The sequence below is a fragment of the Oncorhynchus mykiss genome, chromosome 5 (genome assembly GCF_057628025.1).
Source record: "Oncorhynchus mykiss isolate SJ-2025 chromosome 5, ASM5762802v1, whole genome shotgun sequence".
NCBI lineage: Eukaryota > Metazoa > Chordata > Actinopteri > Salmoniformes > Salmonidae > Oncorhynchus > Oncorhynchus mykiss.
This window is the reverse complement of record NC_143026.1, coordinates 62,269,100-62,288,522: the sequence shown is the minus strand read 5'-3', so window position 1 is coordinate 62,288,522 and position 19,423 is coordinate 62,269,100. Positions and strand designations below refer to the sequence as shown.

Here is a 19,423-nt window from a genome sequence, read left to right as displayed (position 1 = left end):
TTGGAACACTGAGGGACTTTATGGCTGTGTTCTGTTCTGTACTGGCTTATACACAGCTCCTGGAATCAGTGACATGTCAACGTCAGGTTCACTATGGAGATGTCATACTGTGAAATACACAGGCTGGTGCTGAGACTTTGATGAACCGTGTCTGAAACGATTCACAGCATCACGTTTTTCATCGTCATTTCAAATCAATTTGGCTTATGTAAGAGTGTAGTCTGGTGAGTTTGGCTGATTCACATTTCTGTCTTTCAGTTACGAACTTCAGCAAACACATCTGATTAGTAAAGTTACATCAAATAGGGCTGGTTTTCCAGATACAGATTAAGCCTAGTTCTGGAATAAAAAGCATGCTCAATGGAGAATCTCCATTGAAATAACATTTTATGCCAGAGCTAAATCTGTGGATTAATCTGTGCTAGGAATCCAGAATAAATTAACTGTGGCAGCGATTAGGATTTCCAAGAATGGAAGCCAAAGCTTTTTTTCTGGGGCTCTTCGGTCTGTGTCACAGATCTACAGGTACAGTGCCTTGCGAAAGTATTCGGCCCCCTTGAACCTTGCGACCTTTTGCCACATTTCAGGCTTCAAACATAAAGATATAAAACTGTATTTTTTTGTGAAGAATCAACAACAAGTGGGACACAATCATGAAGTGGAACAACATTTATTGGATATTTCAAACTTTTTTAACAAATCAAAAACTGAAAAATTGGGCGTGCAAAATTATTCAGCCCCTTTACTTTCAGTGCAGCAAACTCTCTCCAGAAGTTCAGTGAGGATCTCTGAATGATCCAATGTTGACCTAAATGACTAATGATGATAAATACAATCCACCTGTGTGAAATCAAGTCTCCGTATAAATGCACCTGCACTGTGATAGTCTCAGAGGTCCGTTAAAAGCGCAGAGAGCATCATGAAGAACAAGGAACACACCAGGCAGGTCCGAGATACTGTTGTGAAGAAGTTTAAAGCCGGATTTGGATACAAAAAGATTTCCCAAGCTTTAAACATCCCAAGGAGCACTGTGCAAGCGATAATATTGAAATGGAAGGAGTATCAGACCACTGCAAATCTACCAAGACCTGGCCGTCCCTCTAAACTTTCAGCTCATACAAGGAGAAGACTGATCAGAGATGCAGCCAAGAGGCCCATGATCACTCTGGATGAACTGCAGAGATCTACAGCTGAGGTGGGAGACTCTGTCCATAGGACAACAATCAGTCGTATATTGCACAAATCTGGCCTTTATGGAAGAGTGGCAAGAAGAAAGCCATTTCTTAAAGATATCCATAAAAAGTGTAGTTTAAAGTTTGCCACAAGCCACCTGGGAGACACACCAAACATGTGGAAGAAGGTGCTCTGGTCAGATGAAACCAAAATTGAACTTTTTGGCAACAATGCAAGACGTTATGTTTGGCGTAAAAGCAACACAGCTCATCACCCTGAACACACCATCCCCACTGTCAAACATGGTGGTGGCAGCATCATGGTTTGGGCCTGCTTTTCTTCAGCAGGGACAGGGAAGAGGGTTAAAATTGATGGGAAGATGGATGGAGCCAAATACAGGACCATTCTGGAAGAAAACCTGATGGAGTCTGCAAAAGACCTGAGACTGGGATGGAGATTTGTCTTCCAACAAGACAATGATCCAAAACATAAAGCAAAATCTACAATGGAATGGTTCAAAAATAAACATATCCAGGTGTTAGAATGGCCAAGTCAAAGTCCAGACCTGAATCCAATCGAGAATCTGTGGAAAGAACTGAAAACTGCTGTTCACAAATGCTCTCCATCCAACCTCACTGAGCTCGAGCTGTTTTGCAAGGAGGAATGGGAAAAACTTTCAGTCTCTCGATGTGCAAAACTGATAGAGACATACCCCAAGCGACTTACAGCTGTAATCACAGCAAAAGGTGGCGCTACAAAGTATTAACTTAAGGAGGCTGAATAATTTTGCACGCCCAATTGTTCAGTTTTTGACTTGTTAAAAAAGTTTGAAATATCCAATAAATGTCGTTCCACTTCATGATTGTGTCCCACTTGTTGTTGATTCTTCACAAAAAATACAGTTTTATATCTTTATGTTTGAAGCCTGAAATGTGGCAAAAGGTCGCAAAGTTCAAGGGGGCCGAATACTTTCGCAAGGCACTGTATATAATACCACTTTCCCAGAGTTGAGCTGTGCTGAGCCTGTATGGACCCCGTTAGTTGACAGCTGTTTCCGAGGGACTCTGAGGTAGCGTTCACAGACATTAGAGGGTAATTATAGTTATGGGAAGAGGTCTGAGATGACTGGACTGATCCTGGGCACAGCAAAGCAGATCTATTGGTCAATAGTCCTTTATATTGCCTACATTAATTGATTTGTCCGGAACCATGTCGAAACAAAGTGCTCTCTTTATGTACTGTTGTGTTGTCTCTCTTGTCGTGATGTGTGTTTTGTCCTATATTTTTATGTAATTTATATTTATTTTTAATCCCAGCCCCCAACCCCGCAGGAGGCCTTTATTGTAACTAAGAATTTGTTCTTACCTGACTCGCCTAGTTAAATAAAGGTTAAATAAATGCACATAAAAATAACGATAAGCAACAGGTCTCCCTTGAATACGAGATGGGTAATCTCAATAGGATTTCCTTAATAAATAAAGGATCAAAAAATGCGATGCCTGGACATGAACACACAGCCACACACCTATAGTACGTGGATAAACTCAGCAAAAAAAGAAACATCCTCTCACTGTCAACTGAGTTTATTTTCAGCAAACTTAACATGTGTCAATATTTGTATGAGCATAACAAGATTCAACAACGGAGACATAAACTGAACAAGTTCCACAGAAATTGAATAATGTGTCCCTGAACAAAGGGGGAGGGGGGGGGGGGTCAAAATTAACAGTAACAGTGCATTAAGAGTGGGGTAACAGTGCATTAAGAGTGGGGTAACGGTGCATTAAGTACTGCAGTGCATCTCCTCCTCATGGACTGCACCAGATTTGCCAGTTATTGCTGTGAGATGTTACCCCACTCTTCCACCAAGGCACCTGCAAGTTCCTGGACATTTCTGGGGGGGAATGGGCCTAGCCCTCACCCTCCGATCCAACAGGTCCCAGACATGCTCAATGGGATTGAGATCCGGGCTCTTCGCTGGCCATGGCAGAACATTGACATTCATGCACAGAACGAGCAGTATGGCTGGTGGCATTGCCATGCTGGAGGGTCATGTCAGGATGAGCCTGCAGGAAGGGTACCACATGAGGGAGGAGGATGTCTTCCCTGTAACGCACAACGTTGAGATTGCCTGCAATGACAACAAGCTCAGTCCGATGATGCTGTGACACACCACCCCAGACCATGACGGACCCTCCACCTCCAAATCAATCCTGCTCCAGAGTACAGGCCTCAGTGTAATGCTCATTCCTTCGACGATAAACAAGAATCCGACCATCACCCCTGGTGAGACAAAACCGTGACTTGTCAGTGAAGAGCACTTTTTGCCAGTCCTGTCTGGTCCAGCAACTGTGGGTTTGTGCCCATAGGCAACGTTGTTGCCGGTGATGTCTGGTGAGAACCTGCCTTACAACAGGCCTACAAGCCCTCAGTCCAGCCTCTCTCAGCCTATTGCGGACAGTCTGAGCACTGATGGAGGGATTGTGCGTTCCTGGTGTAACTCGGGCAGTTGTTGCCATCCTGTACCTGTCCCGCAGGTGTGATGTTCGGATGTACCGATCCTGTGCAGGTGTTATTACACGTGGTCTGCCACTGCGAAGATGATCAGCTGGCCGTCCTGTCTCCCTGTAGTCTTAGGCAGTACGGACATTGCAATATATTGCCCTGGCCTGATCTGCAGTCCTCATGCCTCCTTGCAGCATCCCTAAGGCACATTCACGCAGAAGAACAGGGACCCTGGCATCTTTCTTTTGGTGTTTTTCAGAGTCAGTATAAAGGCCTCTTTATAGTGCCCTAAGTTTTCATAACTGTGACCTTAATTGCCTACCGTCTGTAAGCTGTTAGTGTCTTAATGACCGTTTAACAGGTGCATGATCATTAATTGTTTATGGTTCATTGAACAAGCATGGGAAACAGTGTTTGAACCCTTTACAATGAAGATCTGTGAAGTTATTTGGATTTTTACAAATTATCTTTGAAAGACAGGGTCTTTCTGAGTTTATAAAGAGCTTGACCAAAAACATGCTGCTGATTTCTTCCAAGTTGTTCCGACCTCTACATTCCAGATGTGGCCTCTGAGACATAAAAGTGCTATCAATAACCTGACCAATGACTACATTTCAAGAGACCGGGTGTAATTAAGGGAAGGGAAATTGACAGTACTTCAAAACAGGTCTCCATTTAGTTTTAAGCTTGTCAACTGCAGTACATTAGTCTGTAGAGTCACCCAAAGCGGTATTGCATCTCACTTAAAGGGGAAATGCATTCAAAAACGTGATTTGCTGTGTTTTATACATATTTCCACACTATGAGGTTGGAATAATACTGTTAAATTGTGAGTTATGATAATGTCCTTTCAGTGTAAGAGCTGTTTGAAAAGTCTGCCTGAAATTTCTGCCTGTTTTGCATGGGTGGGGCTTTGGACCGCCTGATGACATCACCAGGCAGTATAAGTTAATAGACCACTAACAAAGATATTTTTCCTCTATTATGCCAATAACAGCTTGTTTTCTGGTTACAAATCCCTCCCATTAGGCTCCTCCAATTAGGCCACACACTATAGACCACTCCCACGGAAATCCTAGCAAAATTATTGCTTGAGAAATAGCTTCTGCTAAGAAACACATTTTGTACATTTTTGACCATTTTACAAAAAAAAAAACAATGACAGTAAGGTACTTAATTGTTACCCAGAAATGATTCGATATTGAGATAAAAAAATTGGACCTTTAAAAAGGCCTGCAAATTACTGTAGTAGGTGTCTAAAGCTTTCTGTGGTCCAACTAAATTCAAGCACTGAGAACCATGTGAAAACTGAACACCCCCAGTGAAATCCCAGCTCAATCTACAGTATCAGAACATATGGAGGATTGATCTAGACAGACCAGGTTTTAATGCGTCTACCGGTCGTTATAGGATGGATCAAACATAGCTTTGTTGGACAGAAACTCCCCGGCACTAGACCGCTGACCTGTATGAATGAAACCTGTATGAAAGGTGCAACCGCTTTGTTAGAGTCATTTCCCAGAGCTGGCTGATGGGTGTATTTATGCCATGTTTAATCTTGGCAGTTATTAACCTGCGTGACCCTTGACCCCATTACATCTTCCAGAAGGCCAGAAAGAGAGAACGGTCTTTAATGATAGACACAACTCAGTGTTGAACTACAACATTTCTGGCCCGTTTGCCAAGAAGGTTGAAACGGAACAATACAATTATTAGTTTAGAATAGAAAAAACGGGACAAAACAAACACCAGACCTGGAAAATCCCAATACTGTAAGGTAGGTGTGTAAAAAGGCCATAAATCCCCTGTAAGAGAGCAGTAGCGGTGAGTGTGACAATCAGTTCGCTACAGCTCTATGGGAAGCTCCTGCCTCCAGCTCCTCTCTCTCTCTCTCTCGCTAAGGGAAATGACTTCATACTGTTTCATACCGTTTCCCATCACTAGGCCTGTCTCCAACGTTCAGCCTATGGGGGGACGTTAGCCGCTCAGACCCCGGTTTTGGGAACTGTTTTCCCAGCACATAAAGCTGGCGTCTGGCCTCTCTGGGGCGTTCGACCAGTGTGTGTGGACTGTGGAGTAGATCCTGTTTCACACCTCAGGGCCAGATGGGCCGGCCCACACTCAGTACTCAGTGTGTGTGTACGGGGGCCTGAAAGGGCTAGGCGTGATTGATGAGTCAGCCCCCGCCCAGCCAAGCAGGTGAGCATGCTACACACACTCAGTAAGTGCTGTAAAACTGTTCCTAGCCTAGTGGGCTAGGCTAGGAGCCCCAGGCATGTGCATTAATCCTCCCAAACCCTTTGACCTGGAGGCTGAGTCTGGAGCGGCTGGAGGCTGTCAACCAGGCCACGCTGTCTCTGAGGCAGCATTACCCTGACATGTTATAGCCCTCTGGGGGGAGGTCTGGCCAGACAGGCAAAGCCATGGATATACAGAGTTAACTAGGCAAATGGGAACAGTCCCACTGGGCACACACTGGTTGAATCAACGTTGTTTCCACGTCACTTTAATGAAATGACGTTGAATTGTCGTCTGTGTCCAGTGGGATATTGTTAAGGAACATTTGGTGGTGCCAACATGGATGTCTGATCTGTAGAGTGTCTATAGCTGTGGTGGTCCATTGTGTGTGTTAGGTTGTATTGGGTGGTGTTGGGGTGTATTGGGTGGTGTTTGGGGTGTATTTTGGTGGTTGCTGGGAGTGGGGTTCAGGGATGTAGGGTGCTGGGTGTTAGGACTCACTTCCGGCTCCGGCTCCGGCTCCGGCCCCACAGCTGGGGGAGAGCTGGCCACTGCCGCAGGTGCACATGTTGGGTCTGGAACAGAAGCCATCACCGCACGAGTTACGGCAGATCGCTGGGAGGAGAGATAGAAGAGAAGTCAAATGTATTTCTAGATTAACTTTGGCCTAGCCAGCCAAAAGAGGATAGACTGAGCTCTCCTCTTGGCCTACTCTTTGCACACAGATTTCTGTTAACTTGTTATGGATAGGGGGCAACATTTTCACGTTTGGATGAAAAGCGTGCCCAGAGTAAACTGCTTGCTACTCAGTCCCAGTTGCTAATATATGCAGATTTGGATAGAAAACACTCTGAAGTTTCTAAAACTATTTGAATGATGTCTGTGAGTATAACAGAACTCATATGGCAGGCAAAAACCCGAGACAAAAATCCAACCAGGAAGTGGGAAATCTGAGGTTGGTCGTTTTTCAACTCATTCCCTATTGAAGATACAGTGGGATATGGGTCATGTTGCACTTCCTAAGGCTTCCACTATATGTCAACAGTCGTTAGAACCTTGTCTGATGCTTCTACTGTGAAGTGGGCCCGAATGAGAGGGGAATGATTCAGAGGTCTGGCAGAATGCTTTGAGCTCGTGACGCTCGTTCACGTGAGAGCGAGCTCTGTTCCAGTGCTTTTCTACAGATAAAGGAATTCTCCGGTTGGGACATTATTGAATATTTATGTTAAAAACATCCTAAAGATTGATTCTATACTTCGTTTGACATGTTTCTACAGACTGTACTATGACTTTTCGTCTGAACTTTTGCCTGGACCTGCCCGCGCGTCGTGAGTTTAGATTGTGTACTGAACGCGCGAACAACAAGGAGGAATTTGGACAGAAATGATGGACTTTATGGAACAAATCAAACATATATTGTGGAACTGGGATTCCTGGGAGTGCATTCTGACGAAGACCATCAAAGGTAAGTGAATATTTATAATGCTATTTCTGACTGGCGGATATCTTCTTGGGTTGTGTTGGTCTCTGAGCGCCGTACTCAGACTTTGCATGGTTTGCTTTTTCCGCAAAGTTTTTAAAAAATCTGACAGCGGTTGCATTAAGGAGAAGTATATCTTTAAATCTGTGAATAACACTTGTATCTTTTATACATTCTTATTATGAGTATTTCTGTGATTTGATGTGGCTCTGTGCAAATTCACGGGATGTTTTGGAGGCAAAGCCAAATGTAAACTGAGGTTTTTGGATATAAATATGAACTTGATCGAACAAAACATACATGTATTCTGATGAAGAATATCAAAGGTTAGTGATCAATTTTATCAATATTTCTGCTTTTTGTGAGTCCTCTCTTTGGTTGGAAAATCGCTGTATGCCTTCTGTGACTAGTTGCAGACCTAACATAATGATATGTTCTGCTTTCGCCGAAAAGCTTTTTTGAAATCGGTCACGGTGGTTGGATTAATGATAATTTGATCTTTAAAATGGTGTCTAATACTTGTATGTAGCGGAACCCCAGTCCTAGACAGGTTAAGCACTTTCTGATAAGTTTGTGGAAAGCTCTATTTGATATGATTCATTTGATTCATACAGGGGTTTTATAGACTATCAGTGCAGAGGCAACCTGACTTTCAGTTTATAGGTATTGTGACCATAATGTCTCGGTACTTACGGACAATACACTGGTTCCCTCCAGGCAGAGTCTTCCAGCCAGGGCAACAGTAGGAGTGGAAGCGAGAGCCACACACATTGGGCCTGCAAGACAGGGAAAACAAACTCAGTACTCAACAGAGCCCCAATATAATTTAATAAAATCCTTCAGCAAACACACATGGGCATGAGTTATTTTCCAAGCGCTCACAGACCCTGGCGACCTTTGCTTTCATTCTAAACAGCTCCAACGTTGACGGTAGGCATTTCTTGTATGGCTGACACGAAAATACCAGTTTGTTTTTAGACATACTCAATGTAAACTTCCCAAGAAACAGCAGATATATATAAACCCCTTTCTCTAAGCCTCCCTGGTCTCTGCTCTTCTGGCTAAAGTCCTGCACCTCCTGGAGTCCAGGTTCTGCCTGCTGATTGATCGGGAGGCTTAAAAAAAAGTGACTGGACAGGAAGCTGCCCTGATCACTGACACATATACGAGTCATCGAACAGCTCAGGGAGCGACTTACTGATCTTCCAGATTAGCTACAACATCCCCCTGAGGGACCATTCCAATCACATCCACACACAACGGACCTGGCCTCAAGTACTCTAACTACCTTATGGAGGTAGTGACTCAGACCTCAGTCAGAGAGTCGAATGAAAGGGCAAGACTGTAGTGTATACAGTGCATTTCCCTTTGGAATTCATCCAACACTGTAGGACAATATTATAACCAGGGGGTGGAATTCACAGAGAGCTATAGTAAACTGAATCTCAGCAAAAAGGTGGATTAGGGCTGTTCTAGATGCATCCATAACTAAGGGAACATCTACTTTTCCTTCATGCAACACAAGATGATTGTCCGCCTCCTCTTCCTTTCTAGACATTAACCGGTGTCTGTCAGTCACCTGGGAACAGACTAGAGCAGCTGTAGTTTGGATCGTTAGGACAACAGAAAGGAGAGCACACCTCCAACAGCATTACCAGATGGCACAAACACAGAAAATGAGGGAGGGTGGGAGAAAGAGAGAGCGAGGGAGGGAGAGAGAGCAAGAAAATAGAAGGGGGAATGGAAAGGGTAAGGGAGAAAGAGTGAGGAAGAGAAAAAAGAGATAGAGATAGAAAGAGAGAGAGATTGAAGAGGAAAGGAGGGGAAAGGAGAGATGTAATGAAATAAAGGTTAGGAGGTAAGAAAATACAGAATTTAGGGACGGGGACGAGGGATCAGTAGGAGGTAAAGGAAAACAGGTTTATGTTAAGGAGATGGAGGAGGAGGAGGGAGCAGAAAACAGAGCAGCAGATATGGAAACAGAGAAAGGGGCAACACTAGCAACCAGAGGCGAACCCATGAGGGGCTGCACTTCTGGGTCATAGGCCTACACAAATCTTGAGGGGGCTTGAAAAATGCTGTTTTGACATACACGAACAGCGCAAGAGCGCAACATTCCAACAATTAATGCGGCAAAACTGCTTGCATGCCACAGTCAATCATCTCTCTACACAGGTTAGCAATTCCTCCGCTCATTGAAACCTGGATATGCCAATTGACAACATGGCCCAGCCAAACCAGGGTCAACCCAGTAATCCCACACATATCGGTTTGGCTGGGTTTGTTGTTCCTGCGCTCTCCTTCAGGCTAACCCCGGCCTCCTTACAGGAGGAGAGTACAGAGAAGTTCAGCCCTTGGGATTTGCCTCAATATTGAAACGTCATGCTGTTTTCAGCACTCAATTTAAAGAGGATTAGCTGGCTGAAGTCTTTGATGTAGCCTCTTGGCCCATAGCACTCTCATTATAATTAATTAATAGTGATAAAACAAAGATGACTGCACACAGCACAGTAGCCAGGAGAACTATTAAAACCCCAAAACAAAAGCACATTCTATTGTGACCTAAAAAACCCTTGGTTTAGATTGAGAGATTGTTCTAGATTTCCGATACAGCAGCTATGGAACTGGAAAAGTTGCTGTCAATAAGGTCAAATGGGACTTGGTATAACCCTAGTGAAATACTTTCAGAGCCCAACTGTTAGGCAAATACCTTCACCCTGGTGTTTTCCAAAGGCTTAGAGCTCAAAGGCTTTCAGAAGAAACATTTCATTGCGTCTGTGTTCTCTAGGACGTTCCCTCTTGTTTAATAGTGTAAGATGGTGAAAGACACGACAGAACCTCAAACGGACCAGATCTTCAGACTTTTTTCTCAGTCCTTTGATCTTACAGACCAACATATAATCTAGAGAGCTTCTGGGGGCCACAGGCTCCTGGCTAGAAAGTGCAAACTCAACAGTTATGAGACAGAGTGCCCAGAGGCTCTTCACATGGAGGATTCCAGGGGAACAGAAGGTCAGAGCCAGACAGTTCAGAGGCACAGAAGGGGCCATGCTGGGACTAGTGGGAAATTAGCTGGGCCGATTGGGGGCTGTAAAGACCACAGACTGGATTTCAGGCCAGGACAACTTTAGGTCAGTTGGAGGAGGTAATCCAACTGGGAAAGGGGGATGGGGGCTACAAACCCTTCTAAAGGTCAGAGGTCAGCTCACTGGCATTTGACCCTGTCGGTAGATTGCTACCCTTTTCTGCCCTAAGATATTTGGACTTGCTTCTTTGTTAGATCTGGAGCTGATAGGATTCACTGAGTTCATCTTCATAACTCTGGGAAGTTGTTTGGCCTGCTTTAGTGTTAATTCTAAAAACGCCTGAGAACGTTTTTTTCTTATCTAAAGATGGCCTGATTCTCTCACTTGACTAATTTGAACCCTGAGCTCATACTGTACTGGTGTAAAAGGGGGCTGAGATACAGTAGCAGTCAAATGTTTGTGCCCACCTATTCATTCAAGTGTTTTTCTTTCTTTCTTTTTATTACTATTTTCGACATTGTAGAATAATAGTGAAGACATCAAAACTATGAAATAATACATATGGAATCATGTAGTATCCAAACAAGTGTTAAACAAATCTAAATATATTTTATATTTGAGATTCTTCAAAGTAGCCACCCTTTGCTTTCATGACAGCTTTGAACACTCTTGGCATTCTCTCAACCAGCTTCATGAGGGAGTCACCTGGAATGCTTTTCCAACAGTCTTGAATTAGTTCCGACATATGCTGAGCACTTGTTGGCTGCTTTTCCTTCACTCTGCGGTCCAACTCATCCCAAACCATCTCAATTGGGTTGAGGTCGGGTGATTGTTGGGGCCAGGTCATCTGATGCAGCACTCCGTCAATCTCCTTCTTGGTCAAATAGCCCTTACACAGCTTGGAGGTGTGTTTTGGGTCATTGTCCTGTTGAAAAACAAATGATAGTCTCACTAAGCGAAAACCAGATGGGATGGCGTATCGCTGCAGAATGCTGTGGTATCCATGCTGGTTAAGGGTGCCTTGAATTCTAAATAAATCACAGACAGTGTCAGCAGCAAAGCACCACACACCATCACACCTCCTCCTCCATGCTTCACGTTGGGACCACACATGCGGAGACCATCCGTTCACCTACTCTGCGACTCACAAAGACACAGCAATTGGACAAATTTGGACTCATCAGACCAAAGGACAGAATTCCACCGGTCTAATGTCCATTGCTCGTGTTTCTTGGCCCAAGCAAGTCTCTTCTTATTATTGTGTCCTTTAGTAGTGGTTTCTTTGCAGCAATTTGACCATGAAGGCCTGTCGTCTCTGAACAGTTAATGTTGAGATGTATCTATTACTTGAACTCTGTGAAGCATTTATTTGGGCTGCAATCTGAGGTGCAGTTAATTGCCGATTTCTGAGGCTGGTAACTCTGATGAACTTGTCATCAGCAGCAGAGGTAACTCTGGGTCTTCCTTTCCTGTGGCAGTCCTCATGAGAGCCAGTTTCATCACAGTGCTTGATGGTTTTTGCGACTGCACTTGAAGAATCTTTCAAAGTTCTTGAAATTTTCCATATTGACTGATCTTAATGTCTTAAAAGTAATGATGGACTGTCGCTTCTCTTTGCTTATTTGAGATGTTCTTGCCATAATATGGATTTGGTCTTTTACCAAATATGACTATCTTCTGTATTCACTTTTAACAAGGCACCTGTTAATTGAAATGCATTCCAGGTGACTACCTCATTAAGCTGGTTGAGAGAATGCCAAGAGTGTGAAAAGTTGGGTGGCTACACGTTTTTTGTTACTACGTGATTCCATATATGTTATTTAATCGTTTTGATGTCTTCACTATTATTCTACAATGTAGAAAATAGGCCAAATAAAGAAAAACCCCAGAATGAGTAGGTGTGTCCAAACTTTTGACTGGTACTGTATATACCTCTCACTCTCTGGGTTAGTGGGTTTAGAGTGAGCAGGACGAGGGAGGGCGGTCTGCATGGGCCAAGCAAAGTCCGAATGGGCATAATTGTTCTCCGTAAGAATAACCATCAAGTGTATTGTCCAAGTTTTTTCTTAGTTTTTTTATGAGGCCCATGTGAATTATGGCCAAACTTACGATGTATGTGATAAACTATAACGATAGGCAGAGTTGTTGCGAAACTTGAATCCCTCCCGTCAACTCCATAAACAAAAAACCATACATACATTGTGTCCTAGGGCAGATGGAGCGGATAGATTTCTTGTTTTGCCTCTTTCTTCAAGGATGACAAAAAATCTAAACCACATTAGCTCGACCACATGCCACATGTACCCCCTGAAATGGAGGTTCTGTCTTTTAGGTCTAGCCTGAATGTATGCATAAAATGCAGACACATAAAAAATGAAAGGAACTCTAATGCATAAAAAACAAAATGGGTCATCCTTCATACATTCCAAATGTTCCTCTCAGACTTAGCGAGCTTGCCCTTCCTTCCTCTTCCCCTCTTCAAAATACCAGCTGATGTATCTAAAGCTTTATTGGAGAGAACGACCGGAACATTCTAGAATATAGGAATTATTTTCTTATGGGTTAGGCATGTACCAGGGAATCCTCTGGGGAGAGCAAGTACTCCATCCAATTTACCTTGGAAGGAACCTGGGTGGCTGAATGCACTTCTCTACTTTGAGAAAGACTACCAAGTGAGTGAACGTCCAAAGCATCTCCCCTGAGCAGAGTTTTGGCTGCCTAGAAGTCCCAGTCTGGACCTCTTCCCTCCCTCTTCACATGCAGGAGACCTTATTAGCCTGCCTGAAAGGCTGTTTCGTTCGTTCGTTCTTTCTGGCATGGCTGGTTATGAGCCACAAACTCACTATTTATTTTACTTTCCTTCGCCCCACATCTCTCTCCCTCTCCCCCGTCCCTCTCTCTCTCAACCTAGAGCCCACCACTTTACAGAGCCTCCCAGGTTGTACAGTATAGTATCAAGGTAATTGAGGAGGTCCCAGGACCCGGGCCCATGGTATGATCAGATTCCACCCATGTGTAGACGTCAAATTGCACTCTGCCTAGGAAGTCAATAAATCAGACACACTCAACATCAGCCAGTCCAACAACAAACCAGCAACAGTAGAGTCTGAAACCCTGGTATGTGTTCACACAACAAAGTGTAATGACCACCATTAACATAATCTCTCTCCCAGAGAGAATCTGATGCTGTACAGACCACCATTAACATAATCTCTCTCCCAGAGAGAATCTGATGCTGTACAGAATGTGTAATGACCACCATTAACATAATCTCTCTCCCAGAGAGAATCTGATGCTGTACAGAATGTGTAATGACCACCATTAACATAATCTCTCTCCCAGAGAGAATCTGATGCTGTACAGAATGTGTAATGACCACCATTAACATAATCTCTCTCCCAGAGAGAATCTGATGCTGTACAGACCACCATTAACATAATCTCTCTCCCAGAGAGAATCTAATGCTGTACAGACCACCATTAACATAATCTCTCTCCCAGAGAGAATCTGATGCTGTACAGACCACCATTAACATAATCTCTCTCCCAGAGAGAATCTGATGCTGTACAGAATGTGTAATGACCACCAGTAACATAATCTCTCTCCCAGAGAGAATCTGATGCTGTACAGAATGTGTAATGACCACCAGTAACATAATCTCTCTCCCAGAGAGAATCTGATGCTGTACAGACCACCAGTAACATAATCTTTCTCCCAGAGAGAATCTGATGCTGTACAGAATGTGTAATGACCACCAGTAACATAATCTCTCTCCCAGAGAGAATCTGATGCTGTACAGAATGTGTAATGACCACCATTAACATAATCTCTCTCCCAGAGAGAATCTGATGCTGTACAGAATGTGTAATGACCACCATTAACATAATCTCTCTCCCAGAGAGAATCTGATGCTGTACAGACCACCATTAACATAATCTCTCTCCCAGAGAGAATCTGATGCTGTACAGACCACCATTAACATAATCTCTCTCCCAGAGAGAATCTGATGCTGTACAGACCACCATTAACATAATCTCTCTCCCAGAGAGAATCTGATGCTGTACAGAATGTGTAATGACCACCAGTAACATAATCTCTCTCCCAGAGAGAATCTGATGCTGTACAGAATGTGTAATGACCACCAGTAACATAATCTCTCTCCCAGAGAGAATCTGATGCTGTACAGACCACCAGTAACATAATCTTTCTCCCAGAGAGAATCTGATGCTGTACAGAATGTGTAATGGAAGACTTTCCAATGTCATGTCATTATGTTGTGTGGGGAGGGGACCATGGATCATTTGTATATGTTGGGTGCAAATACTTTACTCTATAAACAATGGTGGAGTTGAATAAAATGATGGGAAAAGTCCACTGGGTATGCTACTCGCCATGAAAACTAAGGCAATCGTTTAATGGGAACAGAACGAGTTTATGCAACTGTTGCATTCGCTGCAATATTATTTCATATCTAATCTAATCTTGACACCATGCAACACAGTTCTGCTTCACTGAGTAGATCAGAGGATAAGATTGCCAGACCAGAGCAGCCCACTACGTGTGTCTAAGTCAACCACAGAGTGAATGTGACACAGGTCAGGCCTGAAGTCGCCTTGTGCCTAGCTGGTTCACAGACAAAATGGCTCCATTGAGACTTGTTTGGCTCTCCGATATACAGGGGATCCATTTACGTCCAGCAGAGAGGTCCAATGGCTGCCAAATTAATCACACTGACTGACAACGCAGACACGTCTGTTTGTTCTGTGCAGCGTGAATCATTACTGAACATTTAAGAAAACAGCAAGTCAGTCCTATGCGTGCGTTACCCTACCCAGGTCCTGCACTATAATGTTATACTATTTCATTCCATGATGGCTTAGCTCTCTCTCTCTCTCTCTTTCCCTCTCCCTTTCACTCCTTTTCGCTCTGCCATGAGTTCTGTTGTTTTGTCACCTGCGAAAGTGAAACAAATGTCCCTTGTCGTGGCCCCCAGAACGATCTGAATACTCCCTTCCCCGCGTTGGGGCGCAGGGGAGCCATAAGCAGGGACAGATGAGAGACTGATTGGAATAACTGATGCAAACATTTGAGAATCGTCCCAACAAAACATCCTTTGTTTTTCCAAAAGGAGGAAACGTACAGTAAAAGCTTGCCGTCCTCCATTGACAGACATCCCACCCAGTCCCTAGGGAGATTGGGGAGGGGGGGTTGAGGGGAGACGGTAGGGATGATGATGGAGAAGAAGGGAGGGTTCTGTGGTTTCTATAATCCACCCCACTGAAACACTCGAACACCACCCCCGTTTGTGATTTCCCAATTGACTGCCCATTTACCCCCACTACGAGTGATTCGCTCAAAACAGTCTTGCTAATAAACTTTCCCCTGCAGTCTTCAGCTGTGTTCTCCAGCTAATACGCCTAACAGAATGCCTACTTGCCTAGATTTGGGTCATTGCGTTCACTCGACAAACCTTCATGAATGACCCAACCCCTTTCCCTAGACTCTGACATGAAAATGCCATTTTGCTGTAAATACTCAAGTATCTCTCAGTGTTGCAAGCAACCTTTTAGCTTCGAACATGTGCTGTCTTTGGGAGAACAATGATGTATTCAGCATTATTTGGCTGTAGTAAGGCTATGTTGGCCTTAGCCCAGGAAGCACAGCAGTGGAAGAAAGAGTTGCCAAGACAGCTCAATGGGGAAAGCTAGCCATAAACTAATTGTCCAACTGTCCACATTCTAAACCTAATTATATTACCATGTTTCAGTGGAGCAGTATGGTTGAACTCAAAGACAGACAACCACCCAAATGCTCTTTGTGTCAATCAACATAAAGAATTTGCAGTTCCTGCCTAAACAAAACTCAGCAAACAGAGAACTCCAGAAACTAAACTCCTTACCCTCTGAGTGTCTCCTGGCCTCTCCGGCGAACCCTCTGCACCTCCCTCTCGTCCACCTTCCCCGTGAAGCGGCTGGCTTGGTACCCTCCATCTCCCGCTCCTGCCTGGCCATACGCTGTGTGGACCGCGGCCCAGCAAACGGCCGCCCATCCCAGCAGCAACCGGGCCAGCTTCCCTGCTCCCATTAGCTGCTCTGTGTGTTTCTGCGTAGCCCTGCTGCTGAAGACTACTGGATGATGTCGCTTCCTCTTAGTTGACGAGTTACACTCACGTATCTGTGGACCTGTCCCAGTCCCAGTATGCACTCCAGGGTGGGGGGCTGGAGGGGGCAGACACAGGAACGTACATCAGGGTTTTTGGCCTCCCGCAGACATGTCAACCATCTCAACACAAGAGTATGGGCTACAGGAAAGGTACTTAGAGTGGAATATGTGCCGTTTCAAGTGTGCAGAAAAAGTAACGGGTTGCTGTGCCAAATAACAGTGAAATGTATTTTTAATTGTGAATTTTTAATTGTGAATTGTTGAAAAGTCAACTGTTTTATTTAGAGTGCCCCCCTTTCCCCAAACTCCCCACCCCTCTTTCTCCCTCCTCTCGCTCTTAAATTTGGAAAGGCTTCAGTTATTCCTCATCAACATCAAATTAATTTCTAATAACTTACCTGGACGTTTACTTTTACAAGTCTGTTCTGACTGCATTAGAACATATTAAGTAGAACAACGTTCAAGTTCTCTCATTAAAAGTCAGCTTTAAGACTGAATGATGGGCCCCCAGTGACATATAACCACAGTTTAACCCACATCAGGGGGTTACAAAGCAGGAAGGAGAGATTTTCCCTTCAATAATGGAAGACAGTTATTGGAAGAAAAGGAGAAGAAAAATAGACTCCCTCCCTGACTCCAATCAAATGTAATGGTAGATGAGTGATAAATTATTGGTAACAATACTCTCCATTCCTTCCCTCCACCCCTTTCTTTCTTTCTCTCTCTCAGACTCACAGAGACACACACAGCAAGCACACACACAGACAAACAAACTTGAATTTGCTTTACATAAAATATAATGTTGAAATGTTGTAGCAAGAAATCATTATACACATTTCCTTAGATTCCTTACGCAAGTATTATCATCATGTGTAATCCAATTTGTAATATACAGAAAGTCATCTACTAGAAAGTCTACATAGAAAGTCTACATAGAAAGTATTCCGATTTTTTTCCTCTTTCACAAATTTGATAGGCTACAACGACATCCTTAGTGGGGGAAAAAGTTAGTGTCTTCATTTACAGACGGCTATGAGAGGGAATCAATGTGGGCGCGATCAATCCGCCAGACCGAACAAAGAAAAATGCCTGATCAATTACCTATGGATAGGTCACTAATTACCACAGCCACAAAGTCATAATTCCCGCCCATTTATACAATTTATCTTCTTAAAATCTGGTTTTAAAACTAACCCTAACCTTAGTCAAAACCTTAACTACCCTGCTAATCTTATGATTAACCCTAGTCTTAAAATTAAGACCAAAAAGCACATATTGACTTTGTGGCTGTAGTAACTAGTGACAACCCAGTACAACCTTTCTCGACTCAAACGTCAAATGACCCGTAAACTGTTTCCATCGCAAGAAATATACATAAAACGTCATTCGGTTAAAATGCATATGCAACTTTATTCACCTTTGTATTAACTATGAAAAAAGCGTTCCATAAAACGACAGAAAAAAACTACATAGAACAGTGAAATTAACAATATCCAACGGGCTAAACATTTTGGCACTATAATGAAGGCATTTTCTCAGCAACTTTTTGAATGGGAGAAAATCGGCAACATGACCTCGAAGTGGACGACAAAAGGTATAATCTCTTGAAACAAAGTTGCAAAGTAATACAGTAACATTGCTTGATAGTAGGCTATAACCACACCTTTCTTGTGTGAAATATCACAAAAAAAGCATTAATACTCCTAAAGAATGTACAACGAACCTCGGCTCGTAAATCGGCTAATGACAATTTAGCAGCCACTAAAAAAATACCGGTAAAACAGATGTAGCAGCCTTTCCTAAAACAATCCTAACCGGAACAGTTTTTATATTTCCTTTCAACCATTCACCTTTTGAATAAGCAAGTAAATGCACCTTACTTTTGCTTTATAACGCATGCAAAACATTTATCAACTCGGGTAAAACACCCCTAGGCCTATGCAACGTTATAGTGAATTATTGATAACCAGTGTCATAAATCAATAGTAGCACAATACCTTACAATTGTTGCAGTGCCTTGAAGTCGAGGAGCCCTGAGTCGAAATTTGAAATGAGATATGTGCTCCAGAATGGGATATTGAACTATAGCCTTGTGAGAAGAAGAGAAAAGTTAGGGAATTGCCCTGATTGGAAGAGGGGAGGTGCTTTTTTAAGACACACAGAGAGGGGGGTTACTAACGGACCACAGGACAAACCCACATTCCCGTAAGACTCCACTGTTATAAAGGGTGGGCAAGTATTCAGACAAACCTCTGACATCGTTTTCCAACTACTTTCCTTCATACCGGTGTAATGAAGTCACGTCTAATAAAGCAAATGGTCAATTAGATGAAAGCAATTAGTCTACTAATAATCCTCAACCTATGGAACATGTTAAAAGATACCTAACCTATTGGCCAGGTTAGTTTATGTATAGAATTCCATCCTTACCTCCCCAAAAGGTTGGTATAGTTTGTGGTTTTTGATTACTTTGTCACATGGAAGTGATTTGTGAACATTTCCAATCAAATGGAATAAGATCATTATGTCTTTAAAGTCGGTGGACCCCCCATGTCATTTATCACAGGCAGTTTAGTACATTTACATTGAAACCAAATTGAAATGACATGTTATTGCTATATTGTATGTATATTGTGTGACAAGTTTACGCATTCTATTTAGAAAGCGTTGCTTTTTATTGCAGTAGCCCACGGGGCAGTGATTGACGTATCCTTATGCATTGCTGTGACTGTTGATAGGAAGTGGACCAAATTAACTGGGGGCCTTGCCATCTGGGTGGTATATTGGAGAAGCAGCTGAGCACATCCCAAATGTTGGGGCCTACAGAGTTGACGGATAC

The 19,423-nt window shown here is 43.4% G+C and overlaps 1 protein-coding gene across 3 annotated transcripts in view; it reads right to left on the bottom strand.

Moving 5' to 3' along the window:
- LOC110524227 (fibrillin-2) overlaps positions 1-18,781 on the bottom strand; it is a 92,113-nt gene extending 73,332 nt beyond the window's left edge. For 2 of the 3 annotated variants that reach the window (XM_036978001.2, XM_090235462.1), the window contains exons 1-4: positions 18,582-18,781; positions 16,322-16,640; positions 8,090-8,172; positions 6,418-6,531 (exon numbers count right to left, since the gene is read on the bottom strand). In XM_036978001.2, the coding sequence (XP_036833896.2) occupies positions 6,418-6,531; positions 8,090-8,172; positions 16,322-16,506 (382 nt within the window). In that variant the 5' untranslated portion in view covers positions 16,507-16,640; positions 18,582-18,781. The remainder of the gene's footprint in view (positions 1-6,417; positions 6,532-8,089; positions 8,173-16,321; positions 16,641-18,581) is intronic. The other variant, XM_036978000.2, reaches the window with a different exon arrangement.
- Between the last annotated feature and the right edge of the window lie 642 nt (positions 18,782-19,423).